Here is a 26,659-nt window from a genome sequence, read left to right as displayed (position 1 = left end):
CTACAAACGTGTGAGATGTAAGACACCGATTGGCGCAATTCTCCGTCAATCAAAAACCATCCAATTGTTTTATTGGCATTTATTGGCACATTTCACTGAATCAAACATCACATGAAAACACATCTGTAACAGGAACATCTCCCAAATGCGATTTTCTTTGTAGATAAAGTTTATTTTTCCAGTCTTTCCAGTCAGTAGTGTGTAAGAACTCTGTATTTAATAGTGATCATAAGGATCAGTTAATCTGGTAAAGGTTTCTGTGTTTCTTGGATTTAGAATCAGACCGGCTGACTCTTGCTACAACCTTAAACCATCATTACACCACTTTATCTAAAAAAATCAAAGAAACAAACAAAAACTGATGGTGGAAGGAATGGTATAGTAAATTATACCTAAATGTAAAGAAGTGTGTGCATCTGTGTGTGCGCTCGGCGACGGCCTAGTGTCCCATCCGGAGAGTATTCTCACGTCACGCCCAGTGTTCCTGGGATTGACATCCCTCATCGTCTCCATCGTGCTCTTACTACGATGAAACATTTTGTCCTTCAAAACCTTCTCGATGGTCCGCTGTCATGGATCTCAGTCACAGACAGCACGTTCCTCTCTTCACATTTAAACCAAGTAGTACCAGTAGTACCAGTTGATCATAAAAATCGTAGTGTGATTCTGTATTTTTAACGTAAAACTTGATGTTAAACTGCCTACATACCCAAATGGTTTCAACTAAGCAGACTAAAAGTTTATTTAAGAGGAAAAGTGCAACTCAAAGGCTGTGAGTTGGTGCTTTGTGCATTCTGAATGCAAAATTAACAGAACATCTGATATGAACTGTAAACATGCGCTAGTCTGGTTTCTCTTCACTCGAGTGGAACTGGCCCTCGGTGTCCATGTGGCTGCCGTGATGATGATTTGTGGATTTGTGGAACAGTTTTATAAGGTGCTGATAGCGTGCACCAACCTAGGATTAAAAGCAGGAGAAACATGAGATTCAGCCTGAAGATGACAAATAAAACCTAATGATGGTTTTTTCTTTAACAAAATTAACAGCCATGCACTGAGAAAAGTCATTAGAACAGTTACAGAAATATAAAATAAATCCCAAAAATGATTATATTTAGCTTTTTTGTAATGCGTTTGGATGTTATTTAGTTTTGAATTCAAATTTTAAAAGCATTTTAAAAAAAGGTTAACAAACTATATCTAAAAAAAGCAAAAAGCAAATATATATTTAAAGAAAACAAGAACAAACAAATAAAAAGTAAAACCTTTTTATTGAAAGAAAATGGTTAAAGAAAAAGAAAATATTTAAATACCTAATTTCAATTTAAATAAATTCAGATTTAAATTATGAATAAGACAAAATATAGGTATAGACTGTTAAATGTACAATAGAGATTATTTTATTATAATAATAATAATAATATTTTGAGATCATGTACTCTAATCTACTTGTCTGTTGAGTTTTTAAAATAAAAGCACTGACCTCCGTGGCTGTTTTATTACCCAGCTGAGCAGCAATAGATGTAAAGGTGCTTTGACAGGCTCTTCTTTGCTGACATGTGGTGAGTATCACACGATCTGCTTCCCTGTTTAAACACACAATCTCCAAGTTTATATCTACACGTAATACAAAGGTACTTCATGGAAGAACCAAGTTTATGTAGACGACTAACATCTAGAATGAACTGCAGTTTGGAATTCTCTAACTATTACTGTTTTATAGCAGCAGCTCTGGCAGTGGTGTCGGCTTAAGATCACAGGTTTATATAACTGTGCTTGTTCTAATACGTTATAGACATTATTTTAACAGTTGCGGTGTCTCCAGTGTCAGTGCTTTATATAACAGTTGGATGTAAAGCTTTAAAACCACAACAATATGAGATGCAGTAAAAACTTTGGTGCAGTAACAGTAACTCAGTCAGTTTGTGTCCACCACGATGAATATTTTCCTATGACAGCACATCTCCAAGAGTTTTATTCCATACTTGGATTCTGCATAATTCACCAAGCACAGTAAACAGGAGAAGATAAAATCACACACCAGAGCAGTTGCTGTTTTTATATGTGATGTTGCATCATAGTGTATTAAGATACTACACAGGTTATGACTGTATTTTCTTTTATTCATATGCTTTTATTTCACCTTGTCCAGAGCACAACTTTCTTTCCGCTTGGCGTGCGTAAACTGTTCTTGGCACAGACGGGACTCTGTGAAGCTTTGTGGTGTTTGTCTCCGTTCTGCTCATCTGTTATCTCTGTTCCTGCACTAAGGCTCTCTGGTACATGGGTACTCTGAGCCAGAAAGAAGAAAACTCACACGATTTCCTCTTAGCCAAAACATGACTAAAAAAACAAACAAACAAATTGATTTTCATTTGGTTTTCTAATGATAAGTCCATTACCTGAATGTGGCTTTGACTTTTTTCATATGCTGCCTTCTCGAGTCGCTGGCTTTCCCCTACACTGTGTACCGTGTGAGCACTGGGTATGCCGTCAGTCTCCAACTCATCCTCTTCATCCTCATCCTCATCCTCATCATCAGACATGTGCTGCGGCATTGTGGGGTGGAGCTGCTCATAAAACACCCAGTACTCCTCGAGCAAGTGGGTGTGGTCACGAAAGAGCATCGCTATCTGAGCCTTCATCTGAGGAAAACATTATTTAAATATGAGTGTTTTTCTAACGTTAATTGTTATCACTGGATTCAGATGTTACAGTACCTCTTCTGAGCCTCTGTGACTTTTAGGTAGCCCCTGCTGCAGAGTGCGCACCACCCTCCTGTAGTGCATGGAGTGTTCTCCGAAACTACGCTCCAGCTTCCGCAGGAACCTCCGACTTCTTTCAAACGCCTGCTGCTCCTCCAGCTAGAAATAAATAAATAAAAAGCAATTAAAGCAGCAAGCATCAGACACTAAATATGTCTCAGCTGATCAGCTCCATTCAGAGTAATCTATTGATTTAAGAGGCACCGATACTACAATGCTGCTCTACCATGCTTAGTTTTCTCTCACCAGGCCACACTCCTGTGCTTGTTCTGGGTGCAGGAAGGCAGCAAAGTCACGGAGCAGCTCAGGACAGTTGCTCAGTACAGGCTGGAGTCTCGTGAAGAGATCCACAGCCTTAATGCCATTGGGGTTACTCTGAAACTCGTACAGAATGCACAGGAACTCCTCCACCTTCCCCGGCAGCTCCTGCAGAGCCTCACACACCTACACAAAGTACAATAAAACATGCACCTCACGTACATAATTATAGTTCTAAAAGAAAATGTAAAGCAACATTCTGACACTGCTATCGTCATGCCTTGTCTTCTTCTTAACCCGACACACCTTCTCTAAATAAGCTTGTGCAAAGGCGATGTCTTTAACTTCTCTCAGAGGATCCTCATCAGACAAATCTCTGTGGAGAAGCTCTGACTCCTGGATGCCTTCTCCTGAGTGGAATACCAAGTGATAAGTCGGGAGTTAAAAATGTAAACTTCGGTCACATAAACCGGAAAATAAAATGTATTATTCAGGGACAACCTGTAGCTGGCGTTTCTTCCAAGCTTTTCTCCATCATCTCCTTTACAAATCAGAAATACACATTTTTTTTAGGCCCATGTTGTTATGAGCTACCAAGCATATCAAGCTCTTAAATGAATGGCTCTACAAATGAGACGCTAGAACAACAACGGAGTTCACCTGAATCTCTGGCAAAGTCAGTTCTTCTGTTACAGAAGCAGATGATGTGATGTTGTCCGGGCTTTGTGACTTCTCCTCCTGCATCCCTGCATCTTCCCTCTCGCCGTTCTCTTCTTCGGTCCAGCATGGCTGCTCATTCTGCTGCGCAGTCGTCGATGACGGTGATGCTCTTTGCCTGTGTTCCTCTACATCATCCACTGTCTCCATGCCATCGTCGTCCCCAGACAAACTAGCTGCTGGGCTTCCAGAAGACTCCGACAAGGTGAGGAATCGCTCTCTAAAGTCGTCGTCTCCGTACTCAAGTTCCTCCTCATGAACTGTCGTCTCCGTTATGTTGTTTACCTGGACGGTGTTACCTTCAGTGACGCTAGCTTGAGAAACCGTTGTGCTTTCTGGAAAGTTCTCTAAAGGTCTGTCAAGGTCTTTCAGCCCTGATTCCTGAGCTGCACTGGATTTCCTGCTGTGATCCGGGTTCACGTTTAGGCTGTTTGTAACTACGCAGCCTGGAGGCAGTAGAAAATATTGAGAAGATACAGATAGAGGGTTTAGATTGGGGCTTTGTCCCATGCTCAGCTTGAGTAACGTGCCACAGCACTGATTCATGTGCTCTTTAACCAACGGGGTGAAGGATGACGTCGTCTGGACCACTAGCGTAGCACTCTGGGTAGGGCATACGAGTGCGGAAGTTAAAGCCATGATGACGTTTCCCTGACCTACTGTACCAGCAGGTGGCACTGATATCTGGGTTTTTCCACTGGAAGTAACCGGAGTGGTGGGTAAAATTACAGCAAACTTTCCTTGGTTTCGTTTTGATGAATTTTTCGAGTTTCTAGTCTTCCCAGCACTTTGAGTGGATTTAGTTCTACATTTAATTTTTTGCTTTTTAGAAACAGAGTTAACATTTTGATCAGGCTCAACATTCTGGTTAGCAAACTTTGGCAGAAGAGGTGGTAGACGGCTCAGAGCTTTCTCCAGATCTTTCATCGAAGGCGGTGTTTTGGATTGGTTTGTAGTGCGTGAGCGTGATTTCTTTTTTCTAGAGGATTTAGGAACTGGAAAATGGTGTTTAAGAGTGCGGGCGAGGGAATCGGGCAGGCTGGGAGGGTAGCGGGTACCCGGGGGAAAGCTGTAGGATGGACAGGATGACTCATCTTTCGAGGCAGTGTCTTCCTCAGGATTGACATGTTCAGTATTGGAGAGCTGAAGATTGTATTTTCGCACTTCTTCATGGATTAGTTTAAGGTTTTTCTGTAATGAAAACGTGACTTGAAAAAAAAGAAATAAATAGAAAGTTTTACAAAATGTCATGAAAAATACTAGTCTAGTAATAACAAGAGAGAAAGTTGTTACCGAAAGCCAGCGAGGCATGAGGTGTGTCTCTCTTTCCACTGGGGGACGCTGATCACCGGGACAAACTTTCTCACAGGCCAAAGGCATAGGGGGACATTTTCCTTCTAGAAAGTATCTCTGAAATAAACACGCAGAGAGAGACAGAGAGAGAGAGAGAGAGAGAGAGAGAGAGAGAGAGAGAGAGAGAGAGAGAGAGAGAGAGAGATGGCAGCAGGGAGGGAGAGGGGGGAGATGGAGAGAGATATAGAGAAAGAGAGAAAGAGAGAGAGAAAGAGAGAGAGAGAGGAGCATGGTTGTTATAATGTAGATGAGACTGTTTCACTGCCGTAGACGATTGTGTCTTCGTTCACCTTTACGAAGTTGGGACGTTGTTTACGACATGCTGAGCGAATGAATATTCTCAGGCAGATGACATTTCTTGATGCAAGCAGGTACTGACAGGTCAGCCTGAAAGGATTCACGGTGCCCTTTAGGTGCTGATGTCCTAAAACCACCAGACTAACAAAAATGTACAGAAAGAGAATGTCACATACAAGCTGTATAGAGATGATCATGAACTGAACTGCTGTATAGAGATGATCATGAACTGAACTGCTGTATAGAGATGATCATGAACTGCTGTATAGAGATGATCATGAACTGAACTGCTGTATAGAGATGATCATGAACTGCTGTATAGAGATGATCATGAACTGAACTGCTGTATAGAGATGATCATGAACTGAACTGCTGTATAGAGATGATCATGAACTGAACTGCTGTATAGAGATGATCATGAACTGAACTGCTGTATAGAGATGATCATGAACTGAACTGCTGTATAGAGATGATCATGAACTGAACTGCTGTATAGAGATGATCATGAACTGAACTGCTGTATAGAGATGATCATGAACTGAACTGCTGTATAGAGATGATCATGAACTGAACTGCTGTATAGAGATGATCATGAACTGAACTGCTGTATAGAGATGATCATGAACTGAACTGCTGTATAGAGATGATCATGAACTGAACGGCTGTATAGAGATGATCATGAGCTGCTGTATAAAGAAAGACATCATAAAGGAGTGTTTTATAAGATGTAAGTGCTACCAGTTTTCTGCAGATGTAAAAGGCCCTTTCTGACTAAACCGGCGTAGTCTGACCACAGGAAGTAGTTGTGGGTAGAGAAACACTGGCCGCGTCACCATCAACCAGGCCAAATCAGCCGAAATCAGGGACCCTGTAAGACATCATATAAACCATCATAAACAACTAGAACACAAGAGTGCTGTGTTTAATGTTTCACAGGAGGTGATTAATTTCCTACAACAGCTCTAACAGAAGAAAGGGCTTAATGCACTTATCCTAATACATTAGTGTTGCTAAAACAACAGCTAAGAAAAGGAACTGTATTCGGTCTTCTGTACTTTGAGTCGTAGTGACATTGCTTTGTTCCCAAGAACCTTGTAATTCTGGTGTTCATATTAGACGCCTTTCTGAATAAATGGCTTGCTTTATTCACCTTGGAACACGGGGTAAGGTTGATGAGTGTCAGATTTAGGAGACTGATCCAGTTCCTCGAGGAGAGACACAGCAGGCTGCAGGTTACAGACTCTGAAGATGCTGACGAATCCAGGATCCAGGACCCGATGTGCCTGTTCTGCTTGTTCTGCAAAGAACTGCAGCTCTGACTGTGAATGAGTGAAAGAGTGAATGAAAGCGAGAGGGAGAGGGGGGAGAGAGAGAGAGAGAGAGAAAGAGAGAGGGAGAGGGGGAGGGAGAGAGAGAGAGAGAAAAAGAGAGAGAGGTAGAGGGGGAGAGAGAGAGAGAGAGAAAGAGCAAGCGAGAGGAAGAGGGAGAGGGGGAGAGTGGGAAGGGGAAGGGGGAAAGAGAGAGAGAGAGAGAGAGAGAGGGAGAGAACGAGAGGAAGAGGGAGAGAGAGGGAGGGAGAGAGGGGGAGAGAGAGAGAGAGAGAGAGAGAGAGAAGGGGGGAGAGGGGGAAAGAGAGAGAGGGAGGAAGAGGGAGAGAGAAAGAATAAACTCAAGCTAATAGTCAAGCTATTTAGTTAGTTAGTTAGTTATTTAGTTAAACTTCTTCAACCAATGATTTTAGTATTGTTTCATTCATGTATCAAGTGTTGCATAATGCGATTAGCTAAAACAAGCAGACTACCAAAGCTATTTCAACTAAACATAAGCGAACAGTTGCAGTGTTAGCGGTAGCCTATTTACTATGAGCTGATTTTATGCAATATATTACATATAAAATTAGGAATTAATATTTGTTCACACAGCAAATAACCACAGGATTTATTTTAAGGGTAAGTGATTAATGCTGTAAGAACACCTAGTGTAATGTCAGCTAATATCTGATTTGCTCAATAGCGGTTTCACCCCATATCATTTCCCCCACGGTGTCGACATCACTGGAGTAAAATTATACCGGAGTTTATTGAGAGTTAATTTGCGTGTTAATTGAGACAACGGCTCTTTGGTGAAAGAGTCTCACCAGGAACTGTCGAGCTGTGCAGGCCTCAGTCTGAAGAGCTTCCACTGACCTGCTCAGCATGTTGACCTGCGTCAGGAGCTGCACGTGCTGAAACACACAAGTTATATACAGCTTTAGAGACTCTCATACATGTACAGCTTCCAGACTTTAAACAATGAAGTAAAGCTGTTCCGTGGTGCTTCCTGGTGAGGCCTTTTTTCTGTTGTTGCTGCTGTCTTTTTAACTTCAAGAGAAAGACAAATAGTAGAAGCTGGTGAGGAAATTACTGTTTATAGCTGTTAACTTATTAACTCGATTTTCATGGATGATCCTCAACACAACAGTATGAGGGGTGGTATTTTAGTCCATATCGATATTGTATAAAAGGAATGAAACATTGAGACATGCTGGTATTAAAATATTAACCTGAGGTGTTAACAGTAACTATTTCATTAATGACAGACTTATGTAATGGTGATCTGATGTGGGGCATGTGGTAGCCTAGTGGTTAAGGTGCCGGGCTACCAATCAGAAGGTTGTGAGTTCGATTCCCACTTCCACCAGGCTGCCACTGCTGGGCCCCTGAGCAAGGCCCTTAACCCTCAGTTGTTCAGTTGTATAAAAATGAGATGAAAAAATGTAAGTAGCTCTGGATAAGAGCGTCTGCTAAATGATGTAAATGTAAATCTGATGTAGTCTCGTATGGTTAAATGCGTACTGATCTGTCCGTGTGCTCGAAAGGTTTTATAAGCAAAATCTATATTTGCTGACCTGTTGTATGTGCTGCTGGAGGCAGAGCTTCTGCGTGGGGCTTAGATACAATGAGGTGGGGCAGGAGGAGCGTTTGAGGGGAACCGACACTCCTTTAATCTCCAACAGAGCCTTTCGATTGCGGATAGCATCCAACTGCTCCTTTACTGTGCTGTAGCGCTGGTTCAGAATGTCTGCCAATGGGTCCTCATACCTCCACACGCACACACACACACGAGCATGCACACACACCAACGCACATTAACTGTTATTATTAACCATCACATACCGTCATGATGGTATATTTCATGCATATATCCTGAGGGTCTTTGGAAAGTCTTACTGAGTTGTTTCGAGAATACTGGGTGGCTCTTGCTGGAGATTGTCTTCTTCCTCCTTTTCCTCCTCCTCCTCATGGCCTTCATCATCCTGACCCCCTAATTCGTCCTGAAACTGTATTAAAAGAAAAAAAACGAAGAACCGTAGTGTCAATTAAGAAGACAAGGACAAACTGAGAATACAAAACTAGTGATGAATCATGTCTCACAGTGTCAAACAGCTCCTCCATCAGATCATTCACTTCTTTCTCTGGAATAAAGAAGAGAAATGAGGAAATAAGATAAACAGTACACAGAAAAGTTATTTTTCTCTGTGAAAGTTACTCACTGGTAATGCGCACTGCCTTGTCGTTGCGGTAATCTTCCACATCGGGTTCGTCGATTTCAGCCAGGAAGTTATACTCTGGATCATCTTCGTCATCACCCTCCTCTAATAAGAGACGATCAGAGAAGGTTATAATGTACAGTCACTAATGCCATCACTACATTATTGACATTATTATACAGATTAGACAGACTTAAAACCGATCTAAATGTGAGTGCACACCTTCGTTCTCTACGTCTGAGTTCATGAGGCCCTGCAGCCACTGTGTCCACTCTCTGTCCTCAGGGGCGAGGCCAAACTCGTACATATCCGGGGTGATGTCGGGAGCTCGAAGCTCCGCCTCTAAACGACCCAGAGGCACGTCTCTCAGTGGCCGTTTGGAACGAGTACGGAAGGCCATTAGGCTCTCTTCACCTTCTACTCCAGTACTGGCAAGTGTCTGAGGGGTGAGAGAGAGTGAGAGAGAGGGGTAATGAAAAAGACAGAGATGCATAAAACCTCAAAGAAATTTCAGCCCATACTAAATCCCAGTGTGTGTATCAGACCTACCTGGTAAGAGTCCATGCAGTCAGAACCGATCGCCAGCTCCTCATCCACAGCGTAAAGTTTCTCCATGAAGCTGCAATCAGTCTGGGGTCGTGGAGGCTCCGGGCCCTGAGGAGGTGGAGGTGGGCCCATGGGTACAACCGCCACCCGCACATGCTGTGACCTGCGGGAGCTCTGGGTGGAAATATTGCACTGTGTATAAAATAAACAAATCTTTCACTGTATGTGTGTGTGTGTGTGTGTGTGTGTGTGTGTGTGTGCGCGCACATGTGCTATCTGTCTGGGGCTGCAGCTGTTTTCCACATCACGTTCGCTGTAGGATCTGTTAAGGTTTAGTCGACTGCCGCGTGGTGATGATGCTGTACTCTCCAAATCACTTTCCAGAAGTGTCTACAACACACACACACCTCCTCAGTTTGATACATTTTGATAAATTAGACGTGTTTACGAATATAAACGATAATTCTGTCTTACATCCTCGGCTGTCTCATCCTCGTCCTCTTCATCAGGGTGGTACTCTTCATCAGACGAATCCTCCTCCTCTAAAGGAATGTCCACAAACTGTGGGCCCTTCAAAACAAATCTGACATTAGCTTAAACATCCTTTCATCAACGTCGTACTGAAGAGATTTTGATTTTGCTTGTTGTTTAGTTACCTGTAATTTGCTTGGCTTCTTGATCGGCGAAATGTTCCAAGTAGGAATAACCTACAAGAGAAAATGATAATGAAACACGCTATAGGATAAATTTCCTTATATCGCACACAAAAAGAGATTTTAGGTTAATTAATCACACAAATAACATTACAAACTGCACCTTTAATAAAAAGCTTTGTGACACATTTAGAGTAACTAAATAATTATCCATTTCTGATGGATTGTAATAAACCATCTTTCTGCCTCTGATACACATGCAGCATCAAAATACACAACTGACAAATAAAAATGATTTTAAAGGAGACAAAATGGCAAACGCACCACTCCTTTCTCCACAACCTCCTTCAGCTTAGAGCGAGTCATCTTAGGCTCCTGGGAGAGTCAGGCAAAAGAAACAGACACGAGCAGTGATTAGGTCCAATCCCAAACCCGTATAGAGCATTGATACAGTCCCTGAGCCACAGATACTCACAAACACAGGAACGGGTTCGGTCTCGTTGATGGCGGCTTTCATCATTGCCACGACATGTTCGTTGGTAATCACCTCCTGCGGGGGTGAAGACGTCAAATCATAGATCTCCATAAATAAAAGATAAGAATTGATATGAATAGCTTCACACTCACGTGTATAATACTGCGCACGTTAGCTGAGGTCAGGTTATGTTGACGTGACTTGTTCTCCAGCTCCCTGTCCAGCTCTTGGTCAATCTCCACCTCCGGCTGGAGTTCATTCTCCTCCTGCTGGAGCCCCGTTTCGCTCATCTCTCGTTTCCTCTTCACACCTCCTTTGGCTTTCCCACTTTGCCGAGAGCAGCTCTGCTCGCTACCTATGAGGAAAATTAAAACCTTTCATTTCTTTATAATGGAAATTTACATTAAACTTAGGCAATGACTGTTAATAAAGCCCCACGTCTGTATAATTACCTACCGACTGTGATGATAAGAGTCTTCTCTGCATCATCATCTGACGATAAGTCACGTTTTGCTTCTGCTAAACGTTAAAGAGTTCATGATTTGTAAGAATTCATGGTAGCATAAACATGACTCTCACACACACACACACACACACAAACACACACACTGTCTGTAGCATATCTACTAGGGCTGGCTGTTATTTTAAAATTGTTTGTATTGTGAATAGAGAGAGAGAGAGAGAGAGAGAGAGAGAGAGAGAGAGAGAGAGAGACAGCCAGTGATAAACAGTCAGACAGTGTGTGTGTGTGTGTGTGAGCGAGAGAGAGAGAGAGAGAGAGAGAGAGAGAGAGAGAGAGAGAGAGAGCGAGCGAGAGACAGACAGACAGACAGGCTGGTGACATGAGTGTATCAGAAACAGCAGTACTAAAGGGTTTAATACATTGTGTATATCTGGCCACTTTATTAGGTACACCAACCTCAGCAGTCCAACATTTCTTCCTCTTCAACACTGTCAGTGTATAGCAGGTCTCTAAAGGAACCTGTATACTACGCTGATGTCATTTATGATGTGATTTATCTATACTTTACATATTTATCTTCAGAATCCACTGTATGTTCGTGTTAGTACCTTTACTCCTTCCTGCCCGTATCGACGACTCTGTGCTGTTTGCACGACTTGGCTCTTCTTCTCTGGATGAAGATGAATGAAGAGAAACACTCGATGTTCCCTGTTTACCTTCATTCTCTTCCCCTTTGCTGCTATTGTCTCGGGAAAATCCAGGTTTGTTATCAGTGAGTTTTCGCCTGACTGAAGGATTCATGTCTGCTTCAACTAGAAATCTCCATTTAGCTTCAACTCCATGTTATGAGCTCTTTATAGCTCAGTTAGACCTCCATACACCTCGTTTTTCTCTCTCTAAACCAACCCTGACTGTAAATAATAACAAATAATAAACATTTTCTCTGTTAAAGGAATAAACAAGCTTCACACACACTTAGCTTAGCCGCTAACATAAACATTAGCTTACACGCTAACAAACATTAGCTTAGCCGCTAACATAAACATTAGCTAGCTTTACTATTCACAGTCGGCTTTATTTAAATACACGTTTAACACGTAACATTTCATATCCTTCTTTTCTCTGGAAGTAAAATATATTTTTGTGCTTAAACGTACAATTTTCCCCACTGAAAATAAGCTACTTACTAAACCAGTATTTATTCCTAACACTTTCATTATACGCGCCACTTGTCCTACACTGGTGGAAGGGACGATAATACAAAAAAGTTACATCCGGTTTACAGCGTCAAAATAAAAGCTCCTGCTAACCTTAAAAGTCTAGAAATGGGGATTTTTTTTTAAAATAAATCAACAATTTAAATTACTCATGTTGAAATAACACAAGATTTCCCTTATGTTTATATGTAAATATTAGATCAATATATTTTTTTCATAAATAAATATATAACTAGATGATTAGTTGACACAACAATTTTGTTACTGTTAGTCATACTTAATCATACACATTATTGGCAGAAGTATACAAACGAATATATCTCAAAATGTCTCTGCTCAAATTTATCTTAGCTGGAACTAATAGACCCAAACACTGTTCCAGCACAACGATGTCCCTGTGCACAAAGCCCCTGAGCTCCATGAAGACACGGTGTGGAGGTTAATGTTAGAAGAACTAGAGCAGAGGTATTCAACTAAAATTGAAAGAGGTCCAGTAAGAGAAAATTTCTTGAAGCAAATGTTCATTGTAGAGAAAGCTGCCTCAAACATGGTCAGGATGTATAGGGCTACTTCCCTCAGAAGTCGCTGTCTCAAGGACGCTGTCCAGATTTAAGTGGATATGTTTGTTCAAAACCTTTATGTTTTGTCTCATAATGGCGTTTCACGTTGCCACTTTTAATAAGTGCCACGGTTTCTGTACATATGAGACACACTGGTTTAGTGTGAAGTGTGAACAGAAATGAGTCTGTATAATCTGGAGTAAATGTTTTCGCTGTCCACTTTTCTTTTTTTGGAGAGCGCCATTTGTTCTTTATTCTTTCTTTCTCCGTCTCACTCGTCTGTTTCTCTCCCTTTCTCCGTCTTGCGCTGTTGAGTCGCAGTGTTTACTTCAGTAATGCACAGACTTGATTGGCTGAGTGGTATCACTGAGTGGGATGGCTTAATTCGCATGCAATTGGTCTGTGCGTTTCCACTACCTTTACCGTAAAGATTGCAAAAGCTGTGCTAGAAAAAAATAGAAGCGCTTCATCAAGTTTTAAATCATAACCTTTTGTTTTGGCCGTGGGTCAGGGTCCGTATTGGACAGCTTCTGGGTCCGGACCCAGACCGCGGTCCGCCTGTTAGTGACCTATGAACTAGAGAGTCCTGCACAGAGCGCTGATTCTGACTCAACCCCACTGAACACCTTTGGGATGAACTGGAACTTGTACTTGACTGCTCTTGTAGCCACACTCCAAAATCTAGTGGAAAGCTTCCCAGAAGAAAAGAGTGGAGCTTCATATAACTGTGAAGAAGTAATAAATCTGGAATGAGATCAAGAATATGAGTGTGATGATCATACTTTTGACCATACAGTGTATAGTACTTGAAAAATATACCATTTATAGCTCTGGTAATAAAAGTGTGACACATGGATGATGTACAAATTGACCCTTCTACATTTGTACTTTACAGTTCAGTCAAATGTGGTTTGGGACATAAAATCAATACTGACAACAAGATTAGTTTACTGTAAAACACTCTTTAACTAAAAGCTTATACGATTGGCTGATGCACCAAATGATTGACAGCCGGCCTATTTGACGTTCCCACTGGTTGAAAGTTGAAGTTCTACATACAGGCTGCGTCCCAAATAAGCAAAGGTGGTGTAATCAAACCTCCACTACATGAAGCACATGGGCTGAGGCTTAAATGACTGTCTAAGTCAGGGGTCGGCAACCTTAAACACCCAAAGAGCCATTTGGACCCGTTTCCCACAGAAAAAAAACACAGGGAGCCACAAAACCCCTTTGACATGTAAAATGAAGATGACACTGCATATATCGTTTTTTACCTTTATGGAAAGTATAGAAAAAACTGTAGTGTTTTGCATTTATGAAATCAATGAACTGCTACCGAGTAAACGAAATTTTATTTCTGCAAGCAAACAAAAATATTTTGAACAGTTTGAACTAACCTTAACAAAAAAGATGCTGGGTTGAAGGTTACTTTCAAATAAAATGTTCAATGTCTAACTGAGTCCTCTTCGTATTCATGACATCAAAATTTTAACACTTAAGTAAAGTTGGCCGCATATTCACAGATTGGAGATTCCCGAGTCAATAACTCATGAGCTAAACACTGTTACTACACAAATAACACCTCTTTTTTTATAGTAGTAATGTAGAGAGGCAGCTACAACACAATTTTTCCTCAAAATCATCTTTCCTCCGCGTTGGACAAAATACATGTGTCTCTACGTGCAAATGGCTGAGAAACAGATTCCAAGGGATCGTCTGCAAAGTGCAAAAACCCGAAAAGCGAATACAAAAAAACAGTCAATAACTTCGCTTTAATACACTGTACTGTGAAGTTATTGATTTTTTTTATTATGAAAAATCATAAAAATTATACAAAAAGACATTTCTCCCAAATAATTGTTGTAGTATAACTATCAGGACATCAGTGCTGTGTGATCTGGTGACAGTACAGTGTATTACAGTGAAGTTATTGACTGTTTTTTTGTATTCGCTTTTCGGGTTTTGCACTTTGCAGACGGTCCCTTGGAATCTGTCTCATGTGTTCGCACATAGAGACTTGTGTATTTTGTCCACCGCGGAGGAAAGCTGATTTTGAGAAAAACAAAATTTTTGATTTGATCGACAAAAAAATTAAACACGGTTTATTTTAATGTTACAATAGCAAAATCGTTGAATTTAATTTTTTTAAAACTAACTAACTAAAATAAAATAAATTTAAATTAAATATTTATTTTCCAAATCTACAGGGAGCCGCAGCAGTGGTATGAAAGAGCCACTTGCGGCTCCGGAGCCGCGGGTTGCCGACCCCTGGTCTAAGTGAACTTGGAACGTGCTATAACTTTTGTTATATATATATAGAAAGTCTTATTGGCTGAAAGAGGAATCATATAAAAAAAGATTTAATTTTCAACAATTAAAAAATCAGTTAGATTTATTAATCTTACCCGTGTGTGGGACAGGATAGAAACCTCAGTATTCTGTGTTCTTCTGATAACTTCTGTGTCTGATGCTCAGCCGTGAACCTGCTCTCCTAGACACAGAACAAACCATGTTAATACACTTAAAAATAAATAAATAACTTAACAGTCCTTCTTTCCGCAAATAAACAAGTGTATCCCTGCATACACCTTTCCTATTTCTGTTTTGTAGTCTTTCAGTGTAAACAGTCTTGGTGTCACTGGAACATTAATGACGCTAATGAGCCATCTGGATTTGTTCTTTCTATACATTTCTGTTTTCTGGACATAAATAATGATGAAATATTTTTTACACATTCATACACTCGACTTTCCACTGGTGCAGTATTCCCTGGATATCTTGAGTGACAGATATCTCTTCCAATCAGCGGTAAGAATTCCATTTACAACCTGTACCTATATATTACAAGCTACGAACTATACTTTCTGATTTGCTATTTTCTTTCACACTTCTCTGCCACTGTAGTAGAAACCCTATTGCTAAGAGAAACCAAAAGCACTTTTCCAACTCCTCGTTCACAAGTCGACTTTCAAAAGAGCAAAACATTTTGTCTGACATCTTTTCTCACAAGGTAGGTTACAATTTAATCCTTTTATGAACGATTCTAAACTTTAATGAGTGTTAATATTTATTTGTTAATAATAAATAATGGAAGACTGCACGTAAAAAAATGCAGAGAAATCACAGAAATAAACGTCAGGGGGTGATGATGTAGTACCCCCAAATTTCAGCATTTCTTCAAACATAATATTAATGTTTAGGTAAATACAAAAATGCAGCACAACAAATCATATTTCTTTATTGTATTGCATCTTCACATTGTCTATGTTGCTGTACAGATAAAGCTGTGAACATCTTTACTCTTAAAGCTGTTAATCCGGCTGACTTCTGTATACAACAATTCAATAAGAAATACATATCTGCTGCTGTTTGTCACAGAGCTCATTCACTGTAATTGATGCCATTTTATTTTCATTTTATAATGAGCTCAGTTACATCTAATAACTCATTTGGTGTTTTTAGCTTCAGGACTGCAAGACTTGAGGTTCGCAAGAATTCTAGACCGTGCCAACAGGTAATTAATATACAATTAATAAACTGATGTCAACATTTGCAGTTACAATTGAGTTGAGTATTATAATATTACCAGTGTTGTATAAAGTACTAGAAAGCAATACGTGAGTAAAAGTACAAGTATCGTACTAGAAAAAGACTTTGGCAGAAGTGAAAGTTACCTTTTAGAATATTACTCAAGTAAAAGTCTTAAAGTATCTGATATTTACTGTACTTAAGTATCAAAAGTCATTTTCTGTTATTTAATGTACTTAAGTATTTGAAGTAAAAAGTAAAATTTCAGTGATTTTCGGTAGACATAAGAGGCACTTCATCCGGTGGGAAGAATCTTTCATTCCAATGTACAGAAACATTTCTTGCAAATACAGCCAGGGGTGTTTGACGTTATTTTCTTCACCCTGTTCACCACTATTGTCGGGATGGTCGTTTACGACAGGGGGGCCAACCCTCTCTTTGCCCGGTTTTATGCGGCTCTTACGTTCATATCGAAGTTTGTATTTGTGTCTTTTTATTTTACATGTTCGCTTCGCTTGAGTTCAATACGGTCAAACGCACATGTGAGTGGGATGAAAATACCTCAAAGTTTCCCAGTAGGAGCAAGATCATTTGAGTAAACAATTTTTGTCAAGTTCGCTCTCAAAATGGCAGGGAAAAAAGGTGATGATCATGTGTGCCCATGTGTATAATGCGGCTCTTTGCGGTAACACGGTAAAAAAAGTGGCTCTTGGTCTCTGACTGGTTGGCCACCCCTAGTCTACGATAACGGGAGGTCCTCCAGTAGGTGCTTCCATGGCGGTTTCAGTTGTGCTTCCGCCTCCTTTGGCAACATTACGCTGAAGTAGTGCGTGCGGAGCGTAATGCAATGATAGGAGCAGTGATTTGCCAAACCTCCCTTATTGCAGTCGCACACATTTCTTCTGATTTTATTTTGTAGTAACGAGTAACGAAGACGCTTAGTGGAAATATAGCGGAGTAAAAGTATACATTTTATCTAGGAAATGTAGTGGAGTAAAAGTGAAAGATGACAAATTTAAATAGCGAAGTAAAGTACAGATACGTGAAATTTCTACTTAAGTACAGTAACAAAGTATTTGTACTCCGTTACATTACAACACTGAATATTACAATGGAGACATAATATGAATGTTTGGCTACACCCTTGACTTTTCCCCAACAGTCAGTCAAAGACTGTAGTACTATCTTTAGCAGCAATGAGTAATTAGGTGAATGAGACTCGAAGTAGAAGTAGAACCAGTAGACTGTCACTAGACCTTAATTTGTATGGTATAATTATTAAAATTAAACAATATCATTATAGTGCATACTATAGGTATACATTTACATTTCTGGCATTTAGCAGATGCCCTTATCCAGAGCAACATGGTGGTTTAATAGTGCTTTTAGGTCTCTATTAATGAATACATTAACACTGGTTCACTAGGTTACAGATTAGGAAACCATCAACCTAAAACTGTTCAGGTTTTTGATTTTTTTTAAATACACACATAAAACAAAACAGGGAAAATAAGTGCTATAATAAGACTCAGCTGTTTGGATATCTAGGTGAAGTTCATTCCACCACCTCGGTGCCAGATGTATACCTCCCTCTTAGTGCTGGTTGATTTGAGGGAGTGAGGTGCAGTGTGAAGAGTGATAAGAACTTTTAGATAAGAGGGAGCTGCTCTGTGTTTGGCTTTGTAGGTGTGGTGGGGCAGTGTAGGGCAAGAATTGACACCAATACCACTAAAACTTAGAACAGACTACGCCACCCTGTTTCTATAAACAGGGAAATTTATACCCAGAAATATAGCACACCAGTTCATTACCACTGAACACAAGAGACGTGGATATAAATACAAAAATACTTTATTGCACCATAATTAATTAAAATGTAGAAAACTGTTGACCAAAACAATGAAAAAAAGTACAGAAAACAAGAAACTTTGCAGCTGAGGCTTACCAGTAGGGAGCTAGCTGAACAGTGAGTATCCTAGGACACACCACTCAACACACTCACACCACACCCACTCTAAGTGAGGGAGAAGCAGATATCAGATAGCAAAACACTCTGAGAGAAACACCACCACCACAGGGCCAAGACAGCTAGCTTCCCTCACTGGGGCCTTCAGCTCCTGAAATAAACAAAAAAAGGGAAAAATAAGAACACAGTTAGTTCAACTCGTACAATCCAACAACTTGCATTAGAATAAGTTCAAACCCTAAAGGGGAACAATGGACAATTTACTGGCCACAAGGGTCCAACAGAGAGATGTGAAGACTCAACTAGGTTCAGGCTAAAAGCTCATGAACCTAGACATGCCATGAAGCAGCAAGAGGTGAAGGAGGAGAACAAAACCAAAAAGAAACTAGATTTGTAAAGTTCGTCACGACAAACTTTGATGTTGGCTTTGACGATGCAATTATTCGCAAAGGCCAGTGCTTTTTGGAGGCGAGTGGACATAAGGGTCAGTGTTACTTTTGGAAGCAAGTAAACAGAAAGCTAGGGTGCCAAAACATTTGGAGGTAAGTGGAGATGAGCATTTTACGGCATCAGAATACCTGTGAGGAAGTTTCCATCATTGTTGTGAGTGTTTTGATGTCACATGTCCATGTTGTAAAAAGTTTTGATTTTGCATATTTTGGGGGCGGGGCTGCGGCACAACCGAAAGGCCAGTCGGTACACCAATATAAAACTTTGTTCAGAGTATCACCCTAAAGGAGCTGGCCGAGTTTGGTGTAGATAGTTCAAAAGCTTGCCGAGTTATAAACCTCCAAAGTTTATAATGGGAGTCTATGGGAAAAAAAGGCCAGTTTGAGACACGGTACCGGAAGTACCGGTACTCGGATCGCTTAGAAAAGTAATAGCAACAAACTTCAGACCAGGGTCTACAACATATCCAAATTTGGTGCATGTGGCTCGAAAGCTCTAGGAGGAGTTACTCTTGATAAATTTTTGTCTAAGCTTAAATAGGAAAACAGAATGTTGGCTTCTACAAAGCTACATAATAAAACCAATACAAATAAAGACAACAGGCTCAAATTAAAACCACAGAGAATGCAACAAAAACAAAACTTGAAGCTGAAAAGATCTTTCAGCCAAACGACTCAAATCAACATTAAACAAAACAAAAATAAAAACTAAATCTTCCCAAGTACGGGATATCATCCGCTTCTTCCACGCCGTCTTTAGGAAGAGCGCCGGTCCAACAAAAACAACCAAATAAACAAAACACGCTGCTGGTGGCAATATAACAGCCGGTGGAGCTAAGCACGCACCGTGAACGGTACAGCTCGCTCTAACTGACGACTCGGACTAGCCGCTCTTCACCTAACCCACCAGCATGAGCGTGAAAAACAAACAAACAAGGCCAGAAAAGAATAATCAAATGCAAATGGTCACAGTCATAAAAGTAGCAGCAGAACAAACAGTGCAGTCTTAACGCCGTCTAAAGAGCGTTGGCCCCGCAGTCCAGTGACGAAGGGCTCACGAGCAGATGCACTAAAAAGGACAAAAGTTAATAAAAATCAAAGACACCACCCCAAAACGGCTCAAAGGACTAGATATACCTACCCGGAAGTAGATCGCTAAACCCACGGGCTCAGTTACTCACAGCTTTATCCATCAGCGGCAAACAGCAAATATGCAGGTGATCTAGAGCACACACAAACTGGAGGGAAGGACAGCCTGTACCCAAGCAGCAACGTTGTCCCAATCGCGACCATAACCTGGCTATAAACAGATATGCACACTGAAATAGTGCAGACACTAACAACAATGTTAGCCAAACAGCTAGCTACATACCTCCCACAAACTGCGCGCACACACCACACACAATAATGGCTGTACGATGCGTAGCCAGATGACGTAAGCTACGCCTTAAATACACCCGGAGCGGCAGCCAATAGGCTGTCGCACCTGTCATTCAGGTGAAAACCATGTTTAATAGGGCGGTACCTAGACTGCCCCACTACATAGGCAAGCATCAGTGTTTTGAATCTGATGTGTTCAGCTACAGGAGCCAATAGAGGAGCATTGGGGTGGTATGTGAGAACACAGGCAGGTTGAAAACAAGTCGTGCACCTGCATTTTGGCTCATTTGCAGAAGATGAATTGTGTTCATAGGTAGACCTGCCAGCAGTGAGTTGCAGTAGACTAGTCTTGAAATAACAAGAGATTGAACAAACACCTGAGCAGTCTGTGCGGACAAAAATGGCCAAATCCTTTTGATGTTATGAGAAACCAAAGAAACCGGCATGTAATGTAATGCAATGCAATGTCTATACAGTTTAAGTATTACTCTAAACCATGTATCGAACACAATAGTAATGAAACAGACCACAGTAAGCATTGCACTACATTTTAATGCTATGTAGAAATATATTAGCATGCTCCATCTACATAGATGACTATTTTCTACATTGTACTTGTAAAATCTTCTTGTCAATAGTTTTCTTGTTTCCCATGCAATGTCTTTCTTGTCTAGTGCCTGAACATTCTGGGATGGTTTCAGGTTTTTTGGACATAGATGTGCTTGACATTTTGATGAGACCTGGCTGGGTTTCTACTAATAAAAATCACATTATAGTTATTTACTGGTTAAACATTATTTTCTACTAATGCAAAGTGCTCAATAGAGATTAGTAGAGACTCACGTCTGGAATCACCTTGCACAGAGTTAACCTTTTTTAGGGGGTTCCAGGCTGACAAATAGGTTCCCCACTGTTCACCACTTACTAAGAGGGTGACAGGGTCAGCAGAATTCCAGCCAGAGTCCAATGTGGGTCCCTTCCCTGCAGAGCTCACCATTGAGGCTGTACCGCACAACATCCCAAGTCCTTCTCACTGCTAAGGCTGATAGTGTGTCCTCCCAACTCCCTTGGGGGACTGGTGCAGGGAGAGCATGTTGGTTGCTGGTATCATTCCCCATGGACACACATTTATTTCTAGACTACTGGATCTGTATAAATCTGTACCCAGTCTTCATAATGTAAATTAAAGATGAGAATAATCATGACTCATGCAGAAAACAGGAAATGACATGACTGGACAGAGACAGGAAAGAAACAAACATGGTAAAATAAATTAACAAAAAACATCACCAAACACCAAAGTACAAGATTCATGACATAGCCCTGCCTTTAACCTACTGCTCCTGCACCATTACATCCCCTGTGGGTTAAAGGCTCTCTCCAGCTACAAGGTTAGACTACAGTTTTAGTCTTTCATGCCAGTACTCAGGAAGCCACTTTGTTAGGATTGAATGACCAAAGGCCACATAGGTCGCTGTGTTCAGCTTGGCTTGAGAGGTTGCCATGTCACGCAGCTTGATTAACATAAATCCTAATTTTTTCTCATATGAAACATGTTATTATTCAACATCAAAAGAGTGAAATATTAATTATAATTTAGTCATTTTACTTCACTCTTATAATGTTGAAGGAAGACTGTGATGATGAATAATAACCTGTTTCATGTAAGAAACAAAAAGGAGATTTGAACTGTAAGGGTTGCTAACAAATCTCATTGGAAACCACCTTAAGAATTGGAAACTGTCCTTAGGAACTAGTGCTTACTGTAATGTGAGAATTAACAAACCATTTAAACAGATTTGATAAACATTTAAACCTAGTCTCCTGGGTTTTTGCTGAGGTTGTTCTGTCCGCATCTTAAGCTTAAGTAAAGCTAGATTTGCTGATGAAAAATAATTCCCCTACAATTCTAGAAATTGCTTACATGTTATTATAACACGAACTGAAGCAAGAACTTGGAAATAATTTTATCTTCTATAAAGAACAAGCAGTGCAACAAATTAAAATGAAGTAATATGTGAAGCTACCATCAGTGAGCTTACAGATGGTAAGGGGAAAATGGGTTCATCAGTTTGCATGTGTTTGCATGTTTTTTAGAGTATTATGAATAAAGTTTTTTAAATGACACATTTAGGTTCAGGTTCTACTACTGTAACTCTGTTCTCATTCCATAGATGAGTTATTTGTATTTGTGTGTACTTGTATTTTATTTTATAATATTTGTTAATTAAATAGGAGTCATTACCTCAATAAATGCAATTTTTGTGTATTTTCAGTTTCTCTTCTCTGCAGTGATCAGCTACAGAGATTATCTACAAACTGAAGATGAATCTCACACATGAGATGTCACAATTGCGGAAATCCGAATTGTCACAAATCACCACCCAAGGAGACCAGTTAAAGAGAGCAGATATATACAAACTCATTAAAAAGAACAAGTTTTTATGTGAGCTTGTACAGGAGTGTGGAGGTGGACATTATGTATTCAAAAACAAAGACCTGGGGAACAGAGATCAGGTCTGTGAGCTGCTGAAGAAAATAGACAGAATGATTGAGAACAATAGAGGAAGCAGTAAGGCATTTGAGGAAGCAAAAAAAAATCGACAGGAGGAGGAGAAGAATGGAGGTGAAAACCGGATGAAGAGAATGGAGGAAGAAGAAAGACAAATAAAAGAAGAACCAAGACAAGATACTGGTGGTGCAGCAGGTGTTGCAGCAGGAGGTGCAGCTGGAGGTGTAGCTGTTGGTAGTGGTGCTGCTGGTGGTGCAGCTGGAGATGCAGCAGGAGGTGCAGCAGGGGTTGCAGCTGGAGGTGCAGCTGGTGGTGCAGCAGGAGGTGCAGCTGGAGGTGCAGCAGGAGTTGCAGCAGGAGTTGCAGCTGAAGGTGTAGCTGCTGGTAGTGCTGCAGCAGGAGGTGCAGCTGGAGTTGCAGCTGGAGGTACAGCAGGAGGTGCAGCTGGAGGTGCAGCAGGAGTTGCAGCTGGAGGTGCAGCAGGTGTTGCAGCAGGAGGTGCAGCTGGAGGTGTAGCTGCTGGTAGTGGTGCTGCTTGTGGTGCAGCTGGAGGTGCAGCAGGAGGTGCAGCACGTGTTGTAGCTGGAGGTGCAGCTGGTGGTGCAGCAGGAGTTGCTGCAGGAGGTGCAGCAGGAGTTGCAGCAGGAAGTGCAGCTGAAGGTGTAGCTGGAGGTGTAGCTGCTGGTAGTGGTGCCACAGGAGGTGCAGCAGGAGTTGCAGCAGGAGGTACAGCAGGAGTTGCAGCAAGAGGTGCAGCAAGAGTTGCAGCTGGAGGTGCAGCAGGTGTTGCAGCAGGAGTTGCAGCTGGAGGTGTAGCTGCTGGTGGTGGTGCAGCTGGAGGTGCAGCAGGGGTTGTAGCTGGAGGTGCAGAAGGAGTTGCAGCTGGAGGTGCAGCAGGAGTTGCAGCTGGAGGTGCAGCAGGAGGTGTAGATGGTGGTGTAGCTGGAGGTGTAGCTGCTGGTAGTGATGCTGCTGGTGGTGCAGCTGGAGGTGCAGCACGAGTTGTTGCAGGAGGTGCAGCAGGAGTTGCAGCAGGAGTTGCAGCAGGAGGTGTAGATGGAGGTGTAGCTGCTAGTAGTGGTGCTGCAGGAGGTGGTGCTAATGCTGGTGCTGGTTGCAGCTAAAGGGGCTGGCGGGGGTGCTGCTGAAACAGGTGGTACCACTACTTCTGGTGTTCTTCTTGGTGCCGCTGCTGTTGCTAGTATTGCTGCTACTGCCGCTGGTGGTAGTGCCTTTACTGTTGCGGCTATTGTTGCTGTTGTTGCTTATTTTGTTTTGAAATTTATAAAGGAGTACAGTATATATTTTTTCATAGTTTTTGGTGCAATTGTCAGGGCAGTTGTTGGCTGGGCAGTTGGCAGTTTAATGGGATATGGCATACTTGGTAAAGTTCTGTGTACATTTGGTGGTGTTACTACTTGTGTTGGTTATCTGGTTGAAAAAAGTAGTACATAAGCTGAAGCTATGGAGAGTTCATACTGTTACTATTAAAAGTGTTTCTTAAGCTTTTTTAATGAATATTAAGCACATATTCAGCCATTTGCTAATTAAAATTAACAAGTGAAGTTGATTTTATATCATATATATTTGCTTGTACATTTCATTTATTCTCATTTATTATTCAGATTTCACATACATAGATTTTATATGCTCTAAAACAATATTATAAACAATGGCTAATTTACCATTTACCTGTAAAGCTGTTCATACAATCATGCTTACCTGTAATAAAATTGTTAAAGACAAGTGTTTTTGCAAAATCATTGTTTTGCAATTGATGATAATGATGATGATGATGATGATGATGATGATGAGTGTTTCTCTATAATTAAGTATTGAAAAGGGAACAGTCATCTTAGGCTTCTGGAAGGAGAGTAAGAATGTAATAATTCAAATAAATAAATAGGAGCTTGATTATGCAAGGACTTAAAAACAAATAAAAGTATTTTAAAATGGATTCTGTATTCAAGTCAAGGTATATATATATATATATATGTAGTTGCATTTATTCACCTGTACATTTATGGCATTTACAATTATGGCTTGTGCTATATATATATATAGAAGAATTAAGAAGATATAAAGAAGCAGTGGCGAGGAATTAGCTAAGCTGCTGTTCATAATATTAGCAAGCACTCGATGATTATATGCATGTACTAGAGCACAAGATAATGGGATGTGTTATGTGTAGGCCTGACTAAAGAGATATGCCTTTAATCTACATTTAAACTGGGAAATTGTGTCTGATCCCCGAACACTATCAGGAAGACTATTCCAAAGTTCGGGTGTTAAATACGAGAAAGCTCTAGGACCTTTAGTAGACTTAGATATTCTGGGAATTACCAGAATTCCTGAGTTTTGTGATCTCAGGGAGCGTGAAGGATTGTAACGTGTTAGAAGACTAGTTAGATACATGGGAGATAAACCATTTAGATCCTTGTATGTAAGTAGCAGCAGCTTGTAATCAGTTCTAAACTTAACAGGTAGCCAGTGTAGAGATGATAAAATTGGGGTTATACTGTATGATTATATTTTCTTGGCCTGGTAAGAACTCTGCAGCTGCATTTTGGACTAACTGTAGACTATTTATTGAAGATGCAGGACAACCACCTAGTAATGCATTACAATAGTCCAGTCTAGAGGTCATGAAAGCATGAACTAGCTTCTCAACATGAGATACAGACAGGATGTTTCTCAGCTTGGCAATATTTCTAAGTTGGAAGAAGACTGTCTAGTATAACACCCAGGTCTTTCACCGATGAGCCAGTAGTAACAGTACATCCCTCTGAATGGAAGTTGAATTGTGAGAGCTTCTGTGTTCTGTTTTTAGGACCGATAAGTAATATTTCTGTCTTATCAGAATTTAACAATAGAAAATTACAGGTCATCCAATCTTTTATATCTTAAACACACTCTGTTAATTTAGACAATTTAGATTACATTTCATCTGGTTTTGATGAGATATATAACTGTGTATCATCAGCATAACAATGGAAACTAATCCCATGCCTTCTTATAATGTTTCTTAAGGGAAACATGTATATTGAGAAAAGCAGAGGACCTTGAGGGACCCCATAATTAACTAGCAATAAACTAGAGGATTCTCCATTTAAATCTACAAATTGGTATCAATCATACATGTAGGATTTAAACCAACTGTCCCTGAATACTGCCTGTCCCTGAATACTGCCATCTCTAAGGTTTTGTCAGTTAAAAAGTGCTTAATTTTTGATAAAATGCGTAGCTGATAAAAACTCGATCCATTGACAGCAGAAACTTGTTTATCAAGTTTTAAGGACTCGTCTAAGTTAACACCCAGATTCCGTACCTGCGGAGACCTAAAGATAGACATCCTAAATCAAGGTTGGTGGCCTTTGTACTTTCTGTGTGGCTGAAAACAAAGTCAACCAGTTTAACTACATACTTTCTGTTTGATAGGTATGCCTGAAACCATTTTAGAACTGTGCCTGATAGCCCCACCCATGACTCTGATCTAGCAATAAGTGTAAAGTGGTCAACCATATCAAATGCTGCAGATAAATCCAGTAAAACTAGATTTCCTGTATTTGTACTGTAAAGCATTGTACTGTAGTTGTGAGTGTAGAGCTTCGGGTGAGACTGGATCATGAGGTGCTAGTAGGGGTTGAACAACTGTTTTGTTCCTGATACCTTTTTCCTGCCAAATGCTGTAAATGTATATACATTTATAATATATAAGCCCTATATAACTTATATCTGGTGAAATTGATTAAACTTCCTACTGCCTCCCTGTACTTTCTTGGCTCTTTCATCTTTTAGAATCCTCAGGTTTTGGTACACATGGGGTCTAGACTGACAATTTTGCATCTCAAATCAAACTTGTAGTTTCCTATCAAATCTGTCCTGTGACATTTTAACTAGACTTTCTGTTTGTTCAAAATCTATCCCTTAAAAATATTTCAACATCCAAATATCTTTCATTTTGAACTTTTCAGTGAGCATTCCCTTTACA

General features: G+C 40.6%; 2 protein-coding genes across 3 annotated transcripts; both read right to left on the bottom strand.

Moving 5' to 3' along the window:
• Positions 1-64: 64 nt before the first annotated feature.
• Positions 65-12,365, bottom strand: gon4la (gon-4 like a). 2 transcript variants are annotated; one of them, XM_060865580.1, is made up of 28 exons: positions 11,665-12,365; positions 11,050-11,109; positions 10,746-10,948; positions 10,594-10,668; positions 10,443-10,493; positions 10,122-10,172; positions 9,940-10,035; positions 9,733-9,855; positions 9,469-9,639; positions 9,142-9,358; positions 8,923-9,024; positions 8,804-8,844; positions 8,600-8,709; positions 8,278-8,470; positions 7,528-7,614; positions 6,541-6,709; positions 6,129-6,258; positions 5,384-5,531; positions 5,034-5,150; positions 3,684-4,931; positions 3,525-3,564; positions 3,330-3,433; positions 3,012-3,209; positions 2,721-2,864; positions 2,403-2,645; positions 2,144-2,292; positions 1,484-1,586; positions 65-958 (listed from the first exon to the last, which is right to left on the bottom strand). In XM_060865580.1, exons 1-28 carry the CDS (start codon positions 11,855-11,857, stop codon positions 842-844), a joined length of 4,683 nt encoding a protein of 1,560 aa, XP_060721563.1. In that variant the 5' UTR covers positions 11,858-12,365; the 3' UTR covers positions 65-841. The 2 variants fall into 2 exon arrangements, with proteins under 2 accessions (XP_060721563.1, XP_060721561.1); XM_060865578.1 differs by having other exon boundaries at positions 11,050-11,112; positions 11,665-12,363.
• Positions 12,366-19,792: 7,427 nt separating this feature from the next.
• LOC132842145 (keratin-associated protein 5-4-like) lies at positions 19,793-25,861 on the bottom strand. Its single transcript, XM_060864810.1, has 3 exons — positions 25,807-25,861; positions 22,850-23,809; positions 19,793-19,845 (listed from the first exon to the last, which is right to left on the bottom strand). The coding sequence occupies exons 1-3, from the start codon at positions 25,859-25,861 to the stop codon at positions 19,793-19,795; spliced, it is 1,068 nt and encodes a 355-aa protein (XP_060720793.1).
• Positions 25,862-26,659: the final 798 nt, after the last annotated feature.

This window comes from Tachysurus vachellii, chromosome 3 (genome assembly GCF_030014155.1).
Source record: "Tachysurus vachellii isolate PV-2020 chromosome 3, HZAU_Pvac_v1, whole genome shotgun sequence".
Classification (NCBI taxonomy): Eukaryota; Metazoa; Chordata; class Actinopteri; order Siluriformes; family Bagridae; genus Tachysurus; species Tachysurus vachellii.
The sequence above is the reverse complement of the archived record's forward strand: the minus strand, read 5'-3'. Positions and strand labels throughout refer to the sequence as shown.